Source organism: Paralichthys olivaceus, chromosome 5, assembly GCF_024713975.1.
Source record: "Paralichthys olivaceus isolate ysfri-2021 chromosome 5, ASM2471397v2, whole genome shotgun sequence".
Lineage (NCBI taxonomy): Eukaryota > Metazoa > Chordata > Actinopteri > Pleuronectiformes > Paralichthyidae > Paralichthys > Paralichthys olivaceus.
Window position 1 is genome coordinate 11,885,406 of NC_091097.1, and position 22,132 is coordinate 11,907,537.

The 22,132-nt window shown below is 41.6% G+C and overlaps 1 protein-coding gene across 1 annotated transcript; it reads left to right on the forward strand.

The window, feature by feature from the left end:
• Positions 1–1,761: 1,761 nt before the first annotated feature.
• hs3st3b1a (heparan sulfate (glucosamine) 3-O-sulfotransferase 3B1a) lies at positions 1,762–14,808 on the forward strand. Its single transcript, XM_020094120.2, has 2 exons — positions 1,762–2,620; positions 13,002–14,808. The coding sequence occupies exons 1-2, from the start codon at positions 2,124–2,126 to the stop codon at positions 13,618–13,620; spliced, it is 1,116 nt and encodes a 371-aa protein (XP_019949679.2). The 5' UTR covers positions 1,762–2,123; the 3' UTR covers positions 13,621–14,808.
• Positions 14,809–22,132: the final 7,324 nt, after the last annotated feature.

Sequence of the window (22,132 nt, forward strand, 5' to 3'; positions counted from 1 at the left end):
GAGACAAACATGCTCAGACTAGAAAGAGCAAACCACCTTTGTAGCTCTTCATGCACTCGTTTTCCAAACAGGTTATCTTGTGCACTGTGAAAATACAACTATTAGGATTAGAAAACACACACACACACACACACATATATCATATACAGCAGTGTCTGAGAGATGAGATAAGGGGCTTAGATGAAGGGGGCAGGGTTGTCTCTGGTGAAACTCTGACTGACACGACAGCTCTGGGGTAATCCCGCTAATCCTCTGCTAGCTCAGGGGTGCAGTGGGACTGTGGGCCTTTGACCCTGCACCAAGAGGAGGTGCTAACACACACATTGGACACAAACCAAACTTCAAGTGGCTTCTCAGGATTCACAGTCACACATCTTCGCCATGACATGTGCAGTGGCTGCACGACCATACCCCTTCAGAGGGAATTATTAACTTTTATTAGTCCACTGAATGTGCTGATAACATTTGTTTATGGAAAACTGCATGTTCACATTGTTTGGAATGATTATAAGGGCTATTAGGGAGGATTATGAGGCCAATTAACCCTGACCGTTGCGTGAAGTTGTTAGAGAAACAGCTGATCCGTGACACATTTTTTCACGTGTGTCACTTGTTTGTCTGCTCAGGGGGGTTATAAAGTTTCAACATATCTGTTGTTGATTTTTTGCTTTTTGCAGAACAGTGCACAGAAAAATAGTACATCATAGGGTATCATCCAAATACTTTGAATCAGAATCAGGAATTGTTAAAAGTTGTCAAACTGGTTTGAACTGTTCATACTTTTGTTTGGTTTTTATTTAAAAAGCTTTTAATTGAAACATGTGATCCAAATAAAAAACAACAAAAGAAAAAGATTGTTCAACACAGAGAACCGTTAGTTTCTCTGTGTGCTTTTAACGACTTGCATGTTCATGTGAAACAGCCAGTGGAGCATGTATAGTTCACTATAGACTAAACTTGAACATAACATAAATCTGACCTCTGACAAGGACTCAGATTGTAATGCCATCTGCTGTTCAACATCCGAGGCTGTAATCTGTTCAGTCTGGAGGAAATGCTCGTGTCCACTGGCAGTCATCGGTCTACAAGGGAAGGCAGAAAAATACTTTTTCAACTTTGAAATAAAACAATAAAGCAACTAAAATAGTATCTTCTGCAGAAAAAAAATCCAAAACCTCAGAAGATATTCAGTCAGGTTTTTTCATGGAATCACGACAGATTTTATAACTTGACAGATTTCCCTGATTGTATTGATAGAGCTCATATATCAGCATTAACTTAACATTGGTGATTAGTAGTGGAGTTAGGTTAAACTATACACATATATAAGACATTTAAAATATGATAACACATACATTATGCTCCTATATGACATGGATATGAAAACACTGTAAAACCAACGTGTTTATTAAACACTGGATATTTTGTACCTAATATTTAGCTAAAATGTGAAAAGACTGCAACAAAATGAAGGAACACACAACAGGAAATAGCTTCATCGTCCATATATTCTTAATTATATATCTCTTTTGTAGGGATGTATCCTATTTAGCACTAATCTTCAATATTTTTTCCCCCTCATTCAGTGTTTTGATGATGATGGTGAAAAGCGCTGTCAAATCCAAGATCTCTCTTGGCTGCTCACTTGGGTAAAATTTGTCACGCGTCTTTTCAATCTTCTCAACATTAGTTTACTTTGAAAGGGTCTACCGGAAGTCTATTTCCCCACACCTTGTGTGTCTTGACGCTCTTGCCTGGTGTAGATAACTTGGTGCCGCTGTGAGAGGGAGCGCACACACTGGGAGCAAGTGATGGGAGACCGCTCCGTCCCTGACGCGCACGTCGCTCACCCAGCGATAATTTCATCCGCTGTTTTGTGATATATTTTTATCTTTCATATTCTTCAGAATGTTTTGGTTTTTTTAGGGACTGAAACTATTCAACTTATGCTTCCAGAAGAACTGGAGGTGAGATAAGAGGTGAACGCGCGTCATTGGGCTTTTCCTAAATTGCGTTTGGGGAAATTACGCACCGAGATTCCAGTATCTGAGCCATGGCAGAGGAGTGAGGCGCCTGTGCCAAAATGCCTGTTAACTGGGATATAACTTTTCCACGGCGGTCCTATGGAATATAGTCCGATTTTACACAGCCTACATGTTGTGCCATCACCCCACGTGAAAAACAAACTCCTTGTCTTCTGCATCATGCTGTCCCTCTGGGTCTACATGATTTATTGCTGTGTCGGCTACTGCTCCACGATGCCGAACCTGACGTACGGCTCGGTGAGCAGCGGTCACGAAAACGACGCAGAAGTTGACAACCAGGAGTCGTCTCTAGGGGCGTCCAGGGACTTGCTGAATAACGAGAACGATTTGGACAGCAGAGGAGAGGAGTGGGATGAAATTAGAGGCGAGGCGAAGGCGTTGGATGATAATGCCATGTCGAGTTTCCTCAATGAGTCGGAAAGTAAGAAGTTGCCCCAGGCGATCATCATCGGGGTGAAGAAAGGAGGGACACGGGCGCTGCTGGAGTTCCTGCGCCTGCATCCAGACATCCGAGCGGTGGGAGCCGAGCCGCACTTCTTCGACCGAAACTACGACAAAGGGCTGGAGTGGTACAGGTACATCACCCTGATCCATGTTAAAAAACTTATACCAGAGACAGAGAGTAGGGGAGAGTCACCAGCCATACTTAATTCATGTGAAATTTCTTATTGAACCGTGCCTCGCACAATTACGCACAGTTTTGAAGGCTGTTTGGAGACATGACTTATGGCTGTGCTTGACTGTCCAGAATAAAACACACATATGCTTTTCATTTGTATTTGGTCCCTCTCAGTTCAAGCTACTTTAATACTTTGAATCATATGACTTGAGCAAAACCCTCACGATATAGGCTCGAATCAATACGATAGGCAACAAAAGTAATCTGTTTGTCTGTATAACAACTAGCTGTGATCATCGAGGCAAACATGTACAACCTTTATTTCAGATAACGAGTTCGTTGCCCTGAAGAACTATATGTCACCTTTAGTTTAATTGATTTATAACATTGCAGCATCTGCAGCAGTAGAAGAAAGGCTGTGATACTCAGCTAAATGAACTGGTTTCCCATCAAGTTGCCATTAGAAATGTTATATAGTTTAAATTATATGTAGAGAGACAAAATAAAATAATGATAAGGTTCAATGCAATTTAAGAAAATATTTTTTATGAAGGAAAGTATGTAACATGACCATGGATGTAGACTTGTTTTAAGTTTCAAGAATATAAAACATATATATTATATCATAACATAGTCCGGATTGATGTGAGTTTATGTTAATCTATATCTGGTTATGAACGTTTATTCCACCATGTTAGTGTCTTTAGTAAATCTGAGACTAAAGATGTTTAGAGTTTGTTTCCTTGATTATTCATTTTTCACCAATTAAAGTCTGAGGTTACTTGAACAATAAAACAAGAGTGAAGCATAGCCTATATATATATATACTGCTGTTAACTGGGACTTCATGTGATAACGTTATGTAAATACGTTACAACTCAGGCCACTCTCACATCTCAAAGTTTGCCCAGCTGCAGGTGCAGATATCAAACCTATGTCAGTGTCACCACATGCGGGTCATCGTCCTCAAACAGAACAACACGTACACCACATTTCTGCTGAGATTAAAAGTTTCAGTTTGACCAATTATGCAACACCTCTCTGCCACGATCGATTTTCTGCTTATTTGCCAGATGTTCTCTCTGTGTTCTGGGAATTTGTATACATGTGTCCTTGGATCTGGCCTCCCCTGACAAGGATGAGGACACCAGGAGCAAAACAGATACAAAAAGGCCAAACTTCTAAGACGTTAATTCTGAACGCAGTTCAAACTAGCAGCACTTAGTTTGTTGTTCCCAGTCAGCAAGTTACATCATGCTGTTGTTTTTTTATTTTTTGATCAGCCGGGAGTGTCATTATAAAGATTGCGAGTTCCAGGGAATTGATTTAGACAGTAATTTGTTTTGATTTTCAATTGTAAAGTCATCACTGTGAAAAGGAGCAATCATTGATGTGTGGCAGCTCACACCTTCTGCATAACGTAATATTTTTATTGTACTCTCTGTCATGGCAACTGTTGTCCTTGTACCGCCACTCGTCTCTAAATATGCAAGCTCTTTACTATTGACTCAGCAGCACAGTTACACAACTTGCTCCTCTTGGTGGACATAAACACAAACACACTTTATTCTCAGAAACGATTGATCTTTTGTGTACCCAGAATGTTCCTGCAAGTGGTTTGGCATAGAACCCTTTGAAACATGTGAGCAACCGCATTGTTAAGAAGAGATACCGCTGTTTCAAGTGTCCATTTGACTGAGCCGAGGGATTAACAGGAAATGTCAAAGGATCCGCACACTATTTCAAAGCTGGCTCCGCGAAGCTACAATAGGGGAAGCCAAGCATTGTTCAAAGGAGTCTTCGCTTAAGCTCCTTTAAGAATTTCCGGACAGGTTCAGGACATTTTTAGATGATCGGTCTTTGAAAAGCAGCCTTTTGTCCATCTCCACAGACTGAGTCAGAAAAACACATCGAGACTGTCTCATTCTTGAAGATTTTTTATTTGTTTTGCTATATCTTCATGGTGCATGTGAAGAATGAGTAATTAAAGAAGAAACTATCGTTAAAGAAGCCAGTGATTAAATTGTGTTAAAACAGTTGAAGAAGCGGTTGAATATAACTAAAGACGTGCCAGCTTCTTGTTCACTGTGGCAGCTACATACACAGACACACAGACACACACACAGCCAGGGGAGGTGAGGAAAGTGTTTCATCTTGAGACATGTATAATGAAGGTTCTTCACCGAGAGAGGTGATCTGGTTAATTAAAACAACTTGGCTTGAGTTGTCACAGTAGGCGCACTGAGCCACTGATTGACCCCATACGGCGGAGCACTGTGACATCGAGTCAACCCTTAATGAACATTAAGGCATAGTGGAGCACAGAGAAATCCAGAGTAGCTTATTGGACATACGACAATTTACACACAATCCGTTGCCAACTTTTCGGCTCCATGCTGCAAATGAGTGTTTTCTGTCCGGTGCACCTTTTCTGAGACTCATTAAAATATTCCATCGTGCAATCCCCTTCATCCAAGTAAGTCTGGGTGAAGACGTCCGTTGATTTGTTTGCCCATATGTTTCGCTTCATCACCCCCAACTAATGGTGAGCAGTAGCTTGGAGAGAGGAGCTGTCCTCTGGGTGGGCTTATCAGTTCCTGTGGTGGCATTGAGTTGTGCCCACACCATTTATCTGCTGTGATTGGTGTGTCCATACTGCTGGAGGTCTGCTGTGTCCATCCTGATGGAGCCCCACATAGAGGGGAGGCCCCTGCACAGCGGGACGCCCACCACAATAAAGCACGTTTTCACTCACACAGGCAGAAAAAAAATGAGACAGAGAAGCAGGCAGACAATTGTGCACACTTTCTTGCACAGAGCACAGGAGGCAATTCCCAAAAGCCGTGGGAACAGCTTCCTCTGTGGCCCCTCCTTTCTTTAACAACAGCATATCTCTAACTTCCACTTATATGTGACACTTTAACCGCTCATCGACTTAATGCCCGCTCAAGTCGAGGGCTTCTGAGTTCTATATGGTAGATGTGACTTAATTGTTGAAATTGCGTTTTTCCTCTTGAGGTTCCATATAGAACAATTAACGGCCTTCTTACTAACTTACTGAGGGTGTCAGGGAAGATGGCCTAATCCTCCTTAGAGCCCCATGGCTGCTCAGTTGCAGGCCAGCGGCAGATAGAGGGCAGTAAATTTAAAGCAAGTCTTTAGAAAGCGCAACAGTATTATGGAGCTCAGTGAAAGGGGATGCTGGAGAACCCCTGAGGTCTGCATTAACCCTGACAATAAAAGAGCAGACAATTAGTGTGAAACATGTTTTCTCTGCCTTCACTTTGTATGCAAATGTGCTCAGAAGGGTGAAAGTGCCCTTTGACGAAGCCCAGCAGGAGTTCGTCAGAAAGAGCATTCACTGGAACCGGCCCAAGAAAAGACTCAAACTCTACTCTTAAGCTTCTTTAGCCTGAATTTTGACTTTCAGAGATCTTTGTGTGGAAAGTTGCATTTCCCAAGACAAGGTTCATTTGAGTCCACCAGTGGCTTTTTGCTTGCTCGACACTTTTACCTCTTTGCAAGGATGTGGGGGGATGACAGATAGATCTCAATGTACGTATCAGCCACTTTAAACTAATGTGTCAGCACATTGACAGGAAAAGTAAAGAAGCATGCATGCATTGAGAATTAGATGCAGCAAAGAAAGCCATCACTTAAGTTTATTGTCATTTCTGGATAAAATTCCCCAAACTTTTCTCTTCTAAAACTTCATGCCCTGCAAAAAGAAAACCAGGATTCATCTGATTGACTCTTCTGATCGCAAGCGTTCAACAAATGAGTCCACTAGATTGTCAATGCTGGTAATGTGCACCTCTCCTCCCCTGCTCCTGAGATTGAAGATTTAATTTGCTGCAACAACCCCCTGGGCTTTCACTTGAGGCAATCTGTCAAACCGCAGCACTTATTACAGCACTTTGGAAACACTGAAACAAAGCAAGTTCACTCCATTATATCCCCTTGAGTTGTTGACTTCCTCATCTCTCTCTTGTTGTATCTTCAGAGAGAATGTTGTTTCCTGCCTCCGTCTTTTGTCTCCACTGCAGTGACTCCCTGGCAGCTAGTCACACCAACTTTATCTGCCTCAGCCATCAATTTTTTTTCTGCTTCTTTGAAATCTTGTTTGCTTGTGCTGATCCTCTCAGGCCCTTGTCAAACCTGGCATCAACCTGCGTCTTGGGTGATCCGATCACAAGTGGACAGCTCTAAGTACGTCAGTTCACACCTTGTATTAGAATGCGTCTTCACATGTGTCTTAAGTGAACATTTGTGATTTGATCCGCTCGATATGCAAATAAACATGCACATCATTTTCCTGTTGCAAAGACCAAACGCGTTGGTTTCCTGGTTTGCAGGAAATTAAAAGAAGATATTGAAAAAAAACAGCCTGGGTCTCTTCTTCTATGTTTCCCAGACAATGGTGGACACAGTTGGCCCACATAATTTGTACGTAATGTGTTTATGAATGAGTACGTACAACTGCTTAGGTGTTTTTTTTTCTTAAATGGCCCAGGGCACGCTGCTTAAAGAAAGTGGCCACATACTGCGCAGACCACCTCCAAATATACTGAGGAATCAAATACATCTTCAAAGCATCTTCAGGACGTTTTGGATGCTTTCATATCCGTACTCAGTGCTGTCCACTTCTGATCGAATTATCCAAGTCACATGGTTATGCCTAGTTTGAAGTCAGCCTCAGACCAGCATGCATCTGTGGAGAATCAGTCAATTGTACCAACCACTGCACAATTTGGAAACAGACATCACATGCAAATAATTTTCTTATTCCATTGACATCACAACATCATAATAGTCAATGTTTTGACCAAGTAACAATGAACACATTAGCTTAGCTTACCCTCTTATCCCATTTTTCTGCTAATTCAGCAGCATAAAATGTTTGCCTGCATGTGTATCCTAATGTGGCAAAAAATATCAACATTTAATTACAGTATTAGTTGTTTAATACTATGTTTTATTACAGAAAACCACATTTGGTTACAAAAAAGTTTCTCTAACTTATTTGCACATATGCAGTCGTACTCAAATACCAGTAAACAGACTCAGATGTGTAAAATTAGTTTGAAGTTTAAGTTCCCCTTAAAATTCTGCTCCCGGTTCACTGTTGGCTCGAGTTTCTATTGTTAATACAGGAACTCTTTAGTTTCCATATTAGTGTAACAACTGGCTAATGCACGTCACCTACATTTGTGATTGTATCAGCTGTTTATTTTATCTTTAAGATAGCAGTTTCACCTGTTGATTAGCTGTCATACAGAACAGTTCCATTTGTCAAAATGTGTCCTTTATTAACACAGCAGCTAAAGCAGCCTGCAAATAAGAGCTATTTTACCCATAAATACTGGTGTTGATCTATCTAATTCTTTGAGAAAGCTCTGTCTGCCTGTCTGGGGCTCGAATATCTCAAACACAATTAATTATATCTGCTTCTATCTTGGGTTGGGTATTGCTAAGGGCTCTTGGAAGTCAAATTTGTAATTCTGACACGGGATACATTCAGTGTTAATAAACTTTGAATCAGTCAGTCATGACAACGTGTTTACAACAACAGATTCATGACAATGGCAATGACAGCTGATTCGGGTTTCTGAGTCGAACTTTGAATAAACAGGTGAACAGCTCTTTGGCGGTGGTGCAGCTTCATGGTTCAGTTGACTGAGTCCAGCAACCGGTCTGTTCTTGCCATGGCTCAATCACTGCAGGTCACAGTTTCAGAAAGAAAACTGCAGCCAGCATTACCACAGGTCAAGCAAACAGCCCATTCCAAACAGGCACTGCACTCATTCAACTCGTATGACTTTTTATATTCTCTTTGACCAGGAGTGTGATCAACATTAAGTGTGACTGGTTTACATTTTTCCTCCCTGATAAAAAGCCCTCTCTGCTGCTGTAAACAACCAACTGTCAGTGTTGTGATGTGTTAATACAAGGCTGACAGTTGTGTGAAGGAAGCCAGGATGGTTCACACAATGTTCCTCCTCCTCCTTCTTTCCTCAGAATGGGCCCGCCACCATTAGACAGCCAGGTGGCCTTCAGTTTTGCACACTGGCGGTAATGCGGTTGAGACACTGAGTGTTGTTCAGTGTCATACGAGAAGGTCCTGACTGTAAAGCGCGATGACGTTAATGTTCACGTGGACGATAATAGTCCCAAAACACCTTCCACAAAGCTGCTATCCTCTTTGACGTCTGTCTGGATTCTGTCTTGCGGTAAATTGGTCTGATTATTCTAAGTGGCTGCATACCACCACCTCTCATCCTGTCTTTGCGAAGGAGAATGATTCCCACAGTAGCTCCAGCCCCCCAGAGCTGCAGTGAGAGATTATTACTCATATCATTAGATAATCCTGAGCTTTTTTTTCCTGGAGCAGTCCCTTGTCACAGGGGTCTGAAGAGCTCAAATATAGATGCCAATTAGAGTCAGTCAAGCAGACAGACTGCGGGGTACAAAAAAAAAACTTGTCTTGAGTTTTCTTGCATTGTACTTGTTCCGCACACTGGTGAACTCATCACTGAGGGCATCATCCAGCAGCCACACGCGGCAGGGTTGTAAATTCCTACCTTTGAACCTGCCTCCTGATAGCAGCGAATGTAAACAATGATCCAGTGCTTTAAATGCTCCCCAGCAGCCAGTTCCACGCAAACACCTGACTACCCAGCTGATAAATTACACAACACACCCCTCCTGGAGTAATATCTGTCGGCAGGTTGTGGTATAGTCGTGATCTATCTTGTGCTACCGCTGTAGACAAAGCCTCTGAACCGGCAGCTGACTTTAAAAGTTACACTTCGGCTTCAAGGTCGGAGGAGTCAACCGACTCGGTCTCCATCTTCCAACGGTATACGTGATTCCATCTAATTCTCTCTTTGCTCCCTCTTCTCCTTCGTCTCTTGTTTTATCTCTTCTTTTTAACCGCCCCACTTCACCCCCACCCGCCCTCGAGCTGTTATCTCCCCGACCATGCTGTTCTCCTGCGAGTTTAGCAGGAGAGGTTAGAGGGCAGAGGATGTTTATGTGCAAGTGCGAGCATCATGAAAATTGACTTTTAATGTGCAGATTTAAACTCAGGTTTAAACTATTCTGAGCTAAGGGTGACCAAAAGAGAAGGTCTCAGTCCGGATCGAGCCAAATCATGGTTCTGTTTGTTTGCAGCGTGAAAACACATTCTTGGATAGTTTGAGAAATAGGAGACGAAAAATAAGCAGCTCACACAAGGATGTTCATTTTCCTAGAAGAAATGACATAATGATATTATAACCAGTTCATTCTTTCATGACTACTTTTTTTCTATGCACTTTATTCAAAACTATTGGCTCCTACCAAAACTAACTGGATCAAATATAAACAATGTAAAAAAGACTAAGATCTTTGTTCTAACCATGGTTCAGACTTTCAGGTGTGAAAACACCCGTAGACTCTGTCTGTTATTAGCTTCATGAGGTCAAACAGAAACATGCAAAAAATTCATGAGAGGGCAAAAGTCAGCAGGTTGTGACTCAGCTCCACAGAGCGGACTGTTTTTCCTGTGTTGTCTCGAAGCTGAATGATGATGCCTCTGCACGGCTGATTGATAGATGAGGATGCACTAAAACCTATTGGTTCTAGGCGACATTGTTTATTAAGCAGAACAAATTGTGAAAGCTTGCTACATCTGCCCCCCGAAGGCAACTCTCTCACTCCCAGCTCATTCAGAGATGTTCTGCCGTGCTCTATCTGTGCTTAGATGAATAATGCATGCACTTCTCACACAGATTGTTTTGCTCGGGGACTAAGTGGAAAGTTTGATTGGTAGTAAGTTTTTTTTGTCCCTCGAGGCCCCAGGAAAGGCCTCCAGCGTTCCGCTTGTGTGTGTATCCAAGAGATGCTCATGATAATTGCAGGGGGGGTGGTTGACAGATCTGTTTGTGTCTCTCGTACCTATTACCTTGATTAGGTTTGGGGGTTTTCCACTACATACAATGGTGGCTGTGGCTCTTAGGGAAAGGAAATCGGAATAACTGTGTAATACCTAGAGCCTCCATGGAAAGGAAAGAAAGAGCAGGTGACATTAGGGGATGAAAACGCATAAGCAAACAGACGCCCTGTGTGTTTGCATGGCACTAATGAGGTATGGGTGATGCCTTTGCCCACAATCACTTAAGCTTTTTCCTTATGTTCTGCACAGTGAAGTCTTGTGGACCATTTTCTGCTCCTTTCTTCCACATACATTTGTGAGATGAATGCTGCTGTGTTTGGAGAGGGATATTGATAGCTTCTTGTGCGTGCACCAACAGATGGATGGAAATTATGGCAATCACTTTAATGTCACGGCTCCTCTGCTGTTCCGCTCTTTGACTTAGAACAAGTGCTCACTATCAAAACATGAGATTATTAGTCGAGCACTGAAATAATTGAAGATTTACATTTTAACTTAGACTCAGAGCCATGTGAGGTATGTTGGCGGCTGAACATGTGACATCAAATCATGGCTCACGAATAGTAGAATGAGCTTTATCTGCCTTTGCATTCGAGATACTGAGCTCCTCTCCTAATCTCCTGCATAAGAAATTATGGATGCTACATATATAACAACCAGTTACAACCACTGTATTATTCATAACAGGGAAGTGAACGTAGCTGGGGAAGAGTTTATAATGTTATGCAACTCTGTAGGGTACATATATGGGGGTTGGATACTATGGGTTCTTCCTATTTTTATTTAATAGTGTGGTCTTTTCATTTTAAAATAGGACTCATTGATTTTATGTTCAGATTTTGTAATGCCTGCACTCGCTCTCAAATATACCCTGATATTTTGTTGCTTGGGCAAATTTCCTGTGCTCCAGCTTCAGCTCTTCCCCTCATGCTCGTGCTTTTTCTGTGAGTGCGTGAGGGAAAAACAACAATACCATCATGGAGCAGGAGTGCAGCAGATCCCTGGTAAACATGGAGCAGCAAGAATGAGGGTGGGACAATTTCATTTATCAACAGTACAGCTGGCATGCTATCGGTTGGGGGAATTTAAATAGACCTGTTGCACAAAAAAATTGAAGCGCAGAAGAAAACACTGAAGAGCAGGGGAGAAATCGGAGAGCAGATGCACATAAGACAAGCAAATGCACAAGCACATTAAATATAAGCACAAGCAGGGGCTTTTTGAATGCGAGTGCAGGGTTTATGGTGAAAGCAGAATAATATGTGATAGTGAAATCAAAAAGACCTTACGTCAGTTGTGTTTTACTTGTAAATGCATTCTGATGCAGCAAACCCTCAAACTACTCCCATGAGTTGAATTAACATCTTTTTCTGGTTCAACACAAAATTCAAATTTAATTTCTATCATCACTGGTTGCATTCAGCTACACTGGAGTTTTTGTTGTATCCTGAAGCAACTGGTTTCATCTGTGTTGCTACTAGGATTAACCACTTACCACTAACTCTCATCGTTGTGACCACATGCTGTATCTATCTCCTTCTCTCCCACTTACTCACTCCAGAGACACCAGCCACCCAGTCAGCCAACAAGGCAGTCGAGCAGCCTCTAATGCCGCAGCGTGTTTGGCTTAGTCCTAATCCCCCTTGGCTCACTTTAGCCATTATCCAGTCGGGGCTGCAGTTAACAGGCTATATTATGATCAACCAGAGCCATCCAGGGTCAACAAGAATATGCAGTTACGGGAATACATTGCTCCTGAGCTATTGGTTTTCTCTTAAGGAATGCAACGTCTCTCCAAATCTTCCCATTTCACACAACATTACTGACAAATATGAGGAGAACAGTGCAGCCACAGTCATATGTCTTGGCATATGACATTAAGAGGCATAGTGCTGCCAATTCAGAGTTAAACCATCCTTTGTGTACTGTAATGAAGGTGTGGGATATTTCAATGTGTGGATTGCAGGGTTTGGAAGAGGATTGAGGCATTATGGTAGATTAAATGCAGCACCCGGAGATGAATGTCTTCCTTCAGGGTTTGTATTTAGAACATGTCATGAACTGTGTATTGTCCTCACACGCAATCGCACATGATTGATAGCACTTGTACTCTACCTACCCATCTCAGTCACTTTAGCTACACATACAGACGCCGGTAATGCTGTCGAGAGTTGCATCGTCGATGATTGTTGACTATCGCCTACCTGACAGTATTTCTAAATCTGCCATGGAGAGAAAATGTGCAAATGTTGACCTCATCGGCCTCTATCGAAGCTTTCAAAAGTTGTTTGCTTTAAAAGGTGATGTCACTACAAAGAACTGAACATGGTACAGAGTTGTTTTAATGCCATGCAGTGACTGTAGAGCAAATATAAATCTGTGTGTTTGGGTGTCTTTGCAGGGAGTTGATGCCCAAATCATCCGATGGCCAGTTGACCATGGAGAAGACCCCCAGCTACTATGTCACCAAGGAGGTCCCTGCTCGGATTTACACCATGTCTAAAGATACAAAGCTGATTGTAGTTGTGCGGGACCCTGTCACACGAGCGATCTCAGACTACACACAGACCCGCTCCAAGAAGCTGGATATCCCCTCTTTCGAGAGCCTGACTTTTAAGAACATGTCAATGGGTCTGATTGACACCACGTGGAGCGCCGTTCAAATTGGCATGTATGCCAAGCACCTTGAGCGCTGGATCCAGTTCTTCCCGATGGAGCAGCTGCTGTTTGTGAGTGGGGAGCGCTTGATCAGTGACCCTGCAGGTGAGATGGCACGCGTCCAGGACTTCCTCAGGCTCAGGAGGGTGGTCACGGAGAAGCATTTCCACTTTAACCCGGCAAAGGGCTTCCCCTGCCTTAAGAGACCTGAGGGGAACAGCATACCACACTGCCTGGGCAAAACCAAAGGCAGGACCCATCCGAATATCGACCCAGAGGTGATTCAGAGGCTACGGGACTTTTATAAACCCTTTAATAGCAAATTTTACCAGATGACCGGTCATGACTTTGGCTGGGACTGAGATAGAAACTATGACGACAGACTCATGCTTGTCCCTTGTCTGTATTTTTTGTCTGGAGATAGTGTTATACAGCGTATGTACAGTATTTGGTGGATATGTAAAAAGTTCAGAAGTCTATTTTATGATAATTTATTGTTACGATAATTAACTCACTGAGCTGCCTAAGCAGGTTTATCCAAGATCGTACTTTTCATCCTGTTGTAATTCTCATTACAAAAGTTTTTTTCTATAAAAGCACAACGTTTTTACGGGTATTACGAGCAGGGTCAGTATCCTTCTTTCTTTTAAACCACAATTTTGGCTCATGTTATTTTCCCAAATGCTGCTTTTGCTTCACCTTAAACTGAAAGAGATCCATCTCCACAAACAACTAGTAATATCCCCTTAACATGTGCCTGACCCTAAGATGGCCAGGGGCCCACTTAGTCAGGTCGATACAGGCCTCAGCTGATCCAGTGCCACTTGCCAGGTGGATCAATACAGTAATAGCTCCTAATCATGTCAGTTAGACCTGAGTGATGGCACCGTCTTGATCTCTCGAGCACTGCAATAAAACGGATCCATTAATGGCAGTACGTTTATGTTTGACCCTTGAGCCAACTTCAAGTTAATAAAATGATATACAGTAAGTTTCCAGTGCAAGGTTTCGACCTAACCACTATTTATACCGGTTCTACACAGGAATGTTGATCGGGGTCCCATAGAGGTTCCTGTCATGATACTTTTTACTTGGTTTCATCCTTTGTTTCCAAACAGGCTTCATGATGCCTGATCATTTATCGCCCTTACAAAACATGAAATGAATCAAATGACTAGTGGCTGGTGATCTTAGACATGTTAATGGCGCCCCCTTCCATGATGAATCAGCCTATAGATAGGCTATATCTATATAGATAGGCCTATAAATAAGCTATTTCTCTATTCTACGTTAAGTGATAGCTGAAGAGAATTAAAACCAACCTACCTGCTGTCAATATTTAGTTTCATGTATACGGTTTTTTTCAACCTTTTTATTTTAACAGACATCATGTTATAACGACATACCCTGTTGTTGTAGAGGCACTATTTTGCTGTACTCATTGCTTTACAAACAAGAGACTGAAGCAGGTTTGACCGAGACATTGATTAAAAGGTGCAGTCATGTCTTTCTTTTTTTTTTATGAAGCAAGAAATAAATGTTTTACCAAATTTTGTCATCTTTGCCTTTATTATAGTGTAAATTAGAGCATATACCTCCGCCAAGGCCCGATAGATAACTTCTGCACCAAATCACCAAACCAACCAACCAACAGCAGCAAAAACTTTACCACCTTAGCAGGAATGAACATTTTTACATTTATTACCAGCTCAACATGTGTTACCCTTTAATGCATTACCCACCTCACCTGTATAGACCTCTGGATCCCTGCAGGCAAAGGTGCAGTGCTGTGTCTAATTTACCATATTGCACATTATTGCACTAATGCACTAATTAGCACAGGGCGGTTCACAGTGTTTAGCTGCCTCAGCCTCCTGCTGCTACCAGTGACCAGTGAGGGGGTTTCGTTGCCATGACCCTCACAAACACATAACAGAGTGTCAGGTTTCTCATGTGGTGGAGAGCTGGCATATTATGAAAAACACCAGCATTCCTTTATGTCCCCGGGTGACACCTAACACTCCACAATATGAAGGGAGGTCAGGTTTCAAGGCTCTTTTTGAACATGCTCATATGGATGTAAACATTAGCTACTTTGTCTCGTTGTCATCCATGACTTACATGTAAATCAGTAACAGTATGATTATATCCCTGATGGTGTTAGATTCAGTTGCAGAATTGCAGTATTTTCATATTTTCCAAAAACATTTACTATTTTCCATATCTTCCATCATGTTTTGTCATATTTTATGGAGGCACCACATGTTGTCTGTGCACTTGCCTGGAGCAACTTGTTACATCCATCACGCAGCAGGACTAACCACGGAGCAAAGGTCATGGTTCAAGCGAGATATGAATCATCCTCATCTATTAATGAACAACCTTTATTTCACTCTCCAGCATAACATCCTCATTTACCTGGAGCTGCCAGAGGTGATGAAGCCAGTCTCCCTGGTTGCAGTGCTGTAGCAGCCTGATCGCTCAGGAAGCAACTCTTTGCAATTACAGGGATAGAGGAGGGGGTGCTGTAATTGCTGGGCTCCCAACTGGGGAATAGCTGTTAGCACACATCCCTCCGGGCTGTTGTAAGGGAGGCTGTTGTTGTGTGAAGGTTGGAAAGACAAGGAAAATAGGCACCTGGCAGCCTTGAGCATCTAGCAACTTCACACATCCACTTGGCAGCTGCCACTCGGGGATCGAGCTGCTGCATAAAAGCGAAGGAAAATAAAACATCACACACAAGAGCAGACTGTTTAGTTTAGCAAAGAGATGTAAACAAATTTGGAGTTTAGATGCAGGCAGCACGATGAACTGTGGCCTCATTAAAATGTCAAGGAAAAGTCTTTGTACTCTGCCAAGATGTCAGTCACAGCGAGTGATTTAAACGTGTTTGGTCTTCGCCCGCGGAAATTATTGTAAGTCATTCATTCACTCTATTTTCAACTCAGTTGTAGGGCAGAGTCCTGTCAAGTCAGTGATTCAGGAGTTTTTGTCAGGTTCTCACAATGTGATATTAATGATTTAGCCTTTATGTGACATTGAGGAACTGAGAGGAAGAGGAGGGAGTGACATGAGCAAAGGTGCCAGACTGACTGTAGCCTAAAAATATCAGGTCAAATACCTCCCAAACTAGTCAACGAAATGAGAAATCAACACTACATGATACTATATCGTCTTCTTTCGAAACAGGCTCTGTTGTGAAAACCATCCATACATTATTTATCTATAACGTTTATCCTTTGAGGGTCCGGAGGCTGGAGCCAATCCCAGCTGACATTCGAAGAAAGGCAAAACATGCCAGTGTATCGCAAGGCCTACATATAGAAACAACAATTCACACCTGCATGCACAACTGCGGACAATTAGCAGGGTCTCCAATGAACTTAACAATGAACTTAAATCTGCATGTTTTTGGACTGTGGGTGGAAGCTGGATTCATATCCGTCCAATATGCCTCTCAGTCATCCAGGTCATGTTATCTTCAGGAGATGTACATTTAAGTTTTTAAAAATGGGTTTGTTCTTGATTTATGTCATGGAAAGTTTGGTGATTGAGTAGTTTGTGCGTATTCCTGCAAAAAACAAACAAACGTCATTGCTGGAGATAAAGAAGAAATTAGTCGTTTTTATTTATTATTTCACTTTTTTGGGATTATATTAAAAATACAATGTAATTTTTTATCAGCACAACATTGTTGAGAAACTAAGGACAACATTAGATGAGGTTGGAAAAGGTTAAACAACAGGAAATTGATTTATTTAGTCGAGTCACCAACACATTTTTTAAAAGTAGTTCCTGTTTTAAAGTACTGCAACATAAAAGGCTGGGAAACAAATTGAAAAGAAATTAGTAAACAGATAATCACTTTTAGGCAAACTTTGTTTCGGAGGTAATAACACAATTGCCTTCCTCTGGCCCTTATCCTGCATTGTCCAAACCCTAATCCTAATCCGAAAGGAGGGGCAAGCATTAACCTGAGACAGTAGAGTTGACATATATGTGCTGACATAGCTAATCCAAATCTAATCCCTCTCCCAGAAGGGCTTCATGTTGTGCTTTGTGGTACCAACTTGTTTTAGGTAACTTCAAATATAACACATGAGTGAAGATTTATATGTGAAGATGGAGCAGATGGTTTTTCTTTTGTTTTTTCAAAACTCACCCACGCCTTCGTCAGAATTGTCAAGTGAAATCTAAATCAGATCATGATGTGTTGCTATCGTACATCAGCTCCTCACTGGCTGTGAATTCCCTGTAGCATCTGAAAACAACTTTTCAGAACAGATAGTGTTGCTCTTAAAATAATAAGGCTGATTTCACAGACATCTGCTCAAACACATTGAAGCTGCATTCCCATCCAACCATGACTGATTTCACCAACTGAAATTTTCTTTTGCAGATATTAAGACGTCTGGGAACAAACGACAATTCAATGAGAAGCAAAATTTCACTTTTAAATTTTTACTTTTTATAGTAATCATTATTATTATTTACAGTAGGAGCAGTAATAGAGTAATAAATAATAGATGAAATAAAATCAAATTATTGTAATTGACTTTTTTTGCTGTGAAAACTTTGTCCTCTCACATCTCAGATGTGAATGTAATCAAGTCATCAAACCTCTCCATCATGTTGTCATGCTGCTCATGTTCACAATGCTCTTGATCTGTAGCTTATTTATAGCTCATCAAGGACGGAAACAGATGGTTAAAGAGTCCTCAGACCGCGTTTAATCACATTTTTTTGATTTAGTAATTACTTTGACTGTAATTAGCCTTCAAGAATTAGCATAGTTTCGTTTCCCGTGCTTGTCGATGTTTAAAACTGTCTGTGCTAAAACGCCTCTTATGAATGTCCTCATCTTGTCCCCATCTTGTCTTCTGTTGCAGTTTTAGTTTTGATTAGACAAAATCTTGAATGTGTTTAACTTTTGCAAAGCAGATCATTTGCAGCAGCGCTCCCAATAGGCCGGAGCTTCTGGCATTGTCCAATGAGATTATCGGCCTTCACATATGGCGCTAAACACTGCTGCTGATTAGAGCTTTTAAGATTTTTGAGTTTTTCTCAGCCAATCATTCTTCAGTCTTATTTACTTCATCTGAACATTTTACGGTGGATGAAGTTTTGGTGGCAAACGGATGACTGTGATGTTGTGAAGCCTGAAAGTTCCATCACCTCCAGTGAAATGCTGTAACCAAAGATTCCCTCGTGGGAGCGAGTGCTTTCTTTAACCAATACTGGCATTTCTGTTGTTAATGTTGATTCTGTGGTCTCTCAGCGCTGTTTCTTGCCGTCGCCCGTCTGCCTGGTACCACTTTGCTTTCTCCATTAGGCCGGATCAGTCCTCTTCAAATCCCAGTGGCATGCCATTGTAATGACTCTATCACTCCACCTCAGCATTGCCACTCACTGAGTAAGTGATTGTGAAACCTTAGAGGAACAAAACTCAATATCTGAATAACGCTGCACTGTCAAAGCATATGAGGAAGGATAAGTACCTTGCTTGGCTTATTTGATTTGACACACAGATTTTATACAGCATTTGCATTTGTTTGACTGTTAGTTAGCAGCATTGCACAAAAACTACCAGAGTGATTTCCACGAAACTTTGTGGAAAGATGTTGTATGTGTCAGGGAAGAACCCACTGTGTTTTGATTAGGGGGCTGATCACTTTCTTTAACATTGCCAGAGAGGGCGTTTTCAAACATTTTCATTGATTTCTCAGAAATGAATCGAATCGTGGATCCTGAAGAAAAAAATCCGGCATGTCTATAGGAGACTGGCATTTATGAGTGCTGTTCTCGTGACTGCTGCCAAGGAGGTTATGTTGTTGTCTGGTTTGTGTGTTTCTGAGCAGAATTATGCAAAAACTACACACCCGATTTTCATGAATTATTTTTTTGGGGGGTGGGGCATGTCCAAAGAAATAATCAATACATTTTGTGTGGATGTGGATCATGTGGCAGATTCAAAAAACATTTTTCCACTTTCTTCAACATTTACGAGATAGTACATTATTGCTGATTTCTCAGAAAAATCTTCGATCTTGACAAAATATATCAGTGTGTTTAGGGGACTGATATTTATTAGTGCGTGGAATTTGGTGCAGATCAAATCTGGATTTAGTGAATTTAAGGTGACTGTTTTGCCTTGGTGGAGGTACATGCGCTCTACCGACCATTCTAGTTCCCTTTAAATGACATCTTTCATGGGGAGGAAATCAGCATTAGGTGCCCTGGCTCTACCACCTGTGACCCCACCCAGCTCAGACATCTCAGTGCTTTTCCAGGCTTATCCTGCTTTCTCCATAATGAGGTGTGCATAGCCCCCTACTCTCCATGCACCAATGTCACCTTCATAATCCAAGATTTGGACCTCGAGCGGTGAGGGGTTTGTGGGACCCTCAGTGGGATTAATGACCGGATTGTCTGTTCCATGGTCTGTTGTCTGTCTACAACCTCCACAAAGGCTGGACGGGAGGATCCTTGCCTTTTAGTTGCTGCTAATCTGGAGTGGAAGACATACTTCTGTCTGAGCTGGCCCCCGGGATCAGACAGTTACATTTATCTATACAAGTGTATGAGTAACATAGATAAGGATATTTTTAAAACGGTGCTTTTGAACACCAGACAGCTCTGCTGGCCACAGCAGAGACAAGCCCACATGACATTTAATTTAATAAAGTTGTGGAGCATATTTCATTATGATGGAAATAGAAGAGACTTGTGACATAAATCTTATAATAAAAATAATTTACCAAGGCCAGTAATATGTCTGCCTTGAGCATCGGAGAAACATTTCACACAGAGATAATTTCAAGGATTTCAGGGATGTAATCTGATTCTGTAATTAATTGGTTAGTTAAACTCCTGCTCGTTGGATTAAATGGAAATTAAAGCACTAACAGAAAGGAGCCAGGAATTTCCTCAAATGGTTCCTCCAGCAGACTCTATTTATCTTCCATTCATACAAACACATCACTTATCTCTCCTTCAGTAATAGACCACAAGTTCGTGCCTGTTATGTCAATGAGAATATAGCATTTCTTATATTTATTTACCTTCCCTGAAGGAGGTAATGTTTTCAACCCTGTGTATTTGTTTGTTTGAGGGTTGGTTGGTTTGTTTGTTCATCAGCTGATGCAAAAACTGCTCAAAAGTTTTCCACATAAATTAATGGAAGAAAGCAATGAACCCACTATGATGTCACCCATTGGTTTCATCATGGTTTTTGGATGTCTGGATGAGACATGGGTAAAGAAAGAATCGATAAAGTTTTGGTGCAGATCAGGATAAAAGGGTGGATCCAAGATTATTTGATCATATTGTTTCACATAGCTTGAGTTTGCCTTGACAGAGGTATATGTTTCATGGTTTAATTAGTATATTCCCGTTTTTATGGGCACCAAGGGAAGAGAATTAAACAAACAATTGTGTTATTCTTACCCGTCAGAACAATTGATGATCTGTGAGGTAACTGTTAATTACCTTTCTCTACAGTTTAGCAGTGATGACAGGCCTGTTTAGCATGTTTTGAATATTATTAGTCTCACTAGAAATATGCCGAGTTATTAACTGAGGTGAGGTGCTGATCTGAAATCTTTAAATCTTTTTTTTTTTTTGCATTTTCCATTTCCCGGATTAAACAGAATAATTAAATAAATGACTTCCTGGATTTTATTAGATCTTTTTTTCCTCTACAGTCCTTTTAGCAACACTAATGCACAACAATGTTATTTACGGTCTCAACTTTGCAAGCCACACACCTCATTCATTTTATGCTAAAAAGGGTTAAAGGGAAATTGCTGCATTGCTGAAAGGATAAACTGAAAGGCTTTTGTGAGATTACCCTAGTGCACTCTTTACACTGCGAGCCACTAATACTTCATAATAGCAAGCCTCGAATCAATTGTCAATAATGATGGAATCCACCATCAAATTTAATTTCTTATAGAAAACTCAAGAATTTGTTCGGTCCTTGGTGTCCCTCCCCCTGCTGCCCTCACTTGGAAAGCAGTGAACATCAAGGTCTTGATTCGTCATGGGCTCTATTGAGTAGAATTCCTTGTGTTGCCATGGTATCAGGAGCACTGTCAGTAATTGTCACCGAGATGACAAGCTCTCGTCTCTTATTCTGCTGCCATATTTGCTCTTTTGAGACAAGCTGTTGCACCGGCGGCAAAAATGGGCACGGAATTAAAACGTGTCAGATAATACGAGGGAAACACAGATGCTTGTGATTTATCTGCGTGTCACCAAACAAACTCTAATCATTAATTTAGCCAAACAGTGGAGCTGCCAAAGAATGTATCCCAAGTCAAGCTCCCCCCACACAGAGATCCACCAAACTAGCTGGAATCTGCCATTATTCCTCCTACTTTCCCTCCGCATCCAACCCTGCGCTTCATCATACCACATCTAAAAGCCTCAGCAATTATCCTTTAATTCGTTCAAAACCCTACTCTCCGCTGCTCGTCCCTTTGATGGCTTTCATTTAGTCGCATCGTGAGACAACAGGCTGAACCCCGAAGCCCATTTTTTTCCATTCTGCGGGTGCACACCAGCTGGTGGAAGTTATGTGGAGGAACCATTATACAACCTCCTCTGATCTTCTCTTTCCTTCCTTGTGGCAAAGTGAAGCTGCTCTGTCATTGCTTCCCAACAGGAACTCTTTATAATGTCAAACATGGGCGCTGCTGACGCTGCTGCTGGAGGATCTCCCCACTGTCACCCAACATTTCAGGTATCTACAGAGCCGTGCAGCTTTATTGTTCACTGTGTTAACCTTGATGATCATTCAAAGTCTTTAGAAGGTGAGCTATCGAGATTCTCTCTGCCTCTGTTTCAGCCAATGTCTGATGGGGAGGCGGTCAC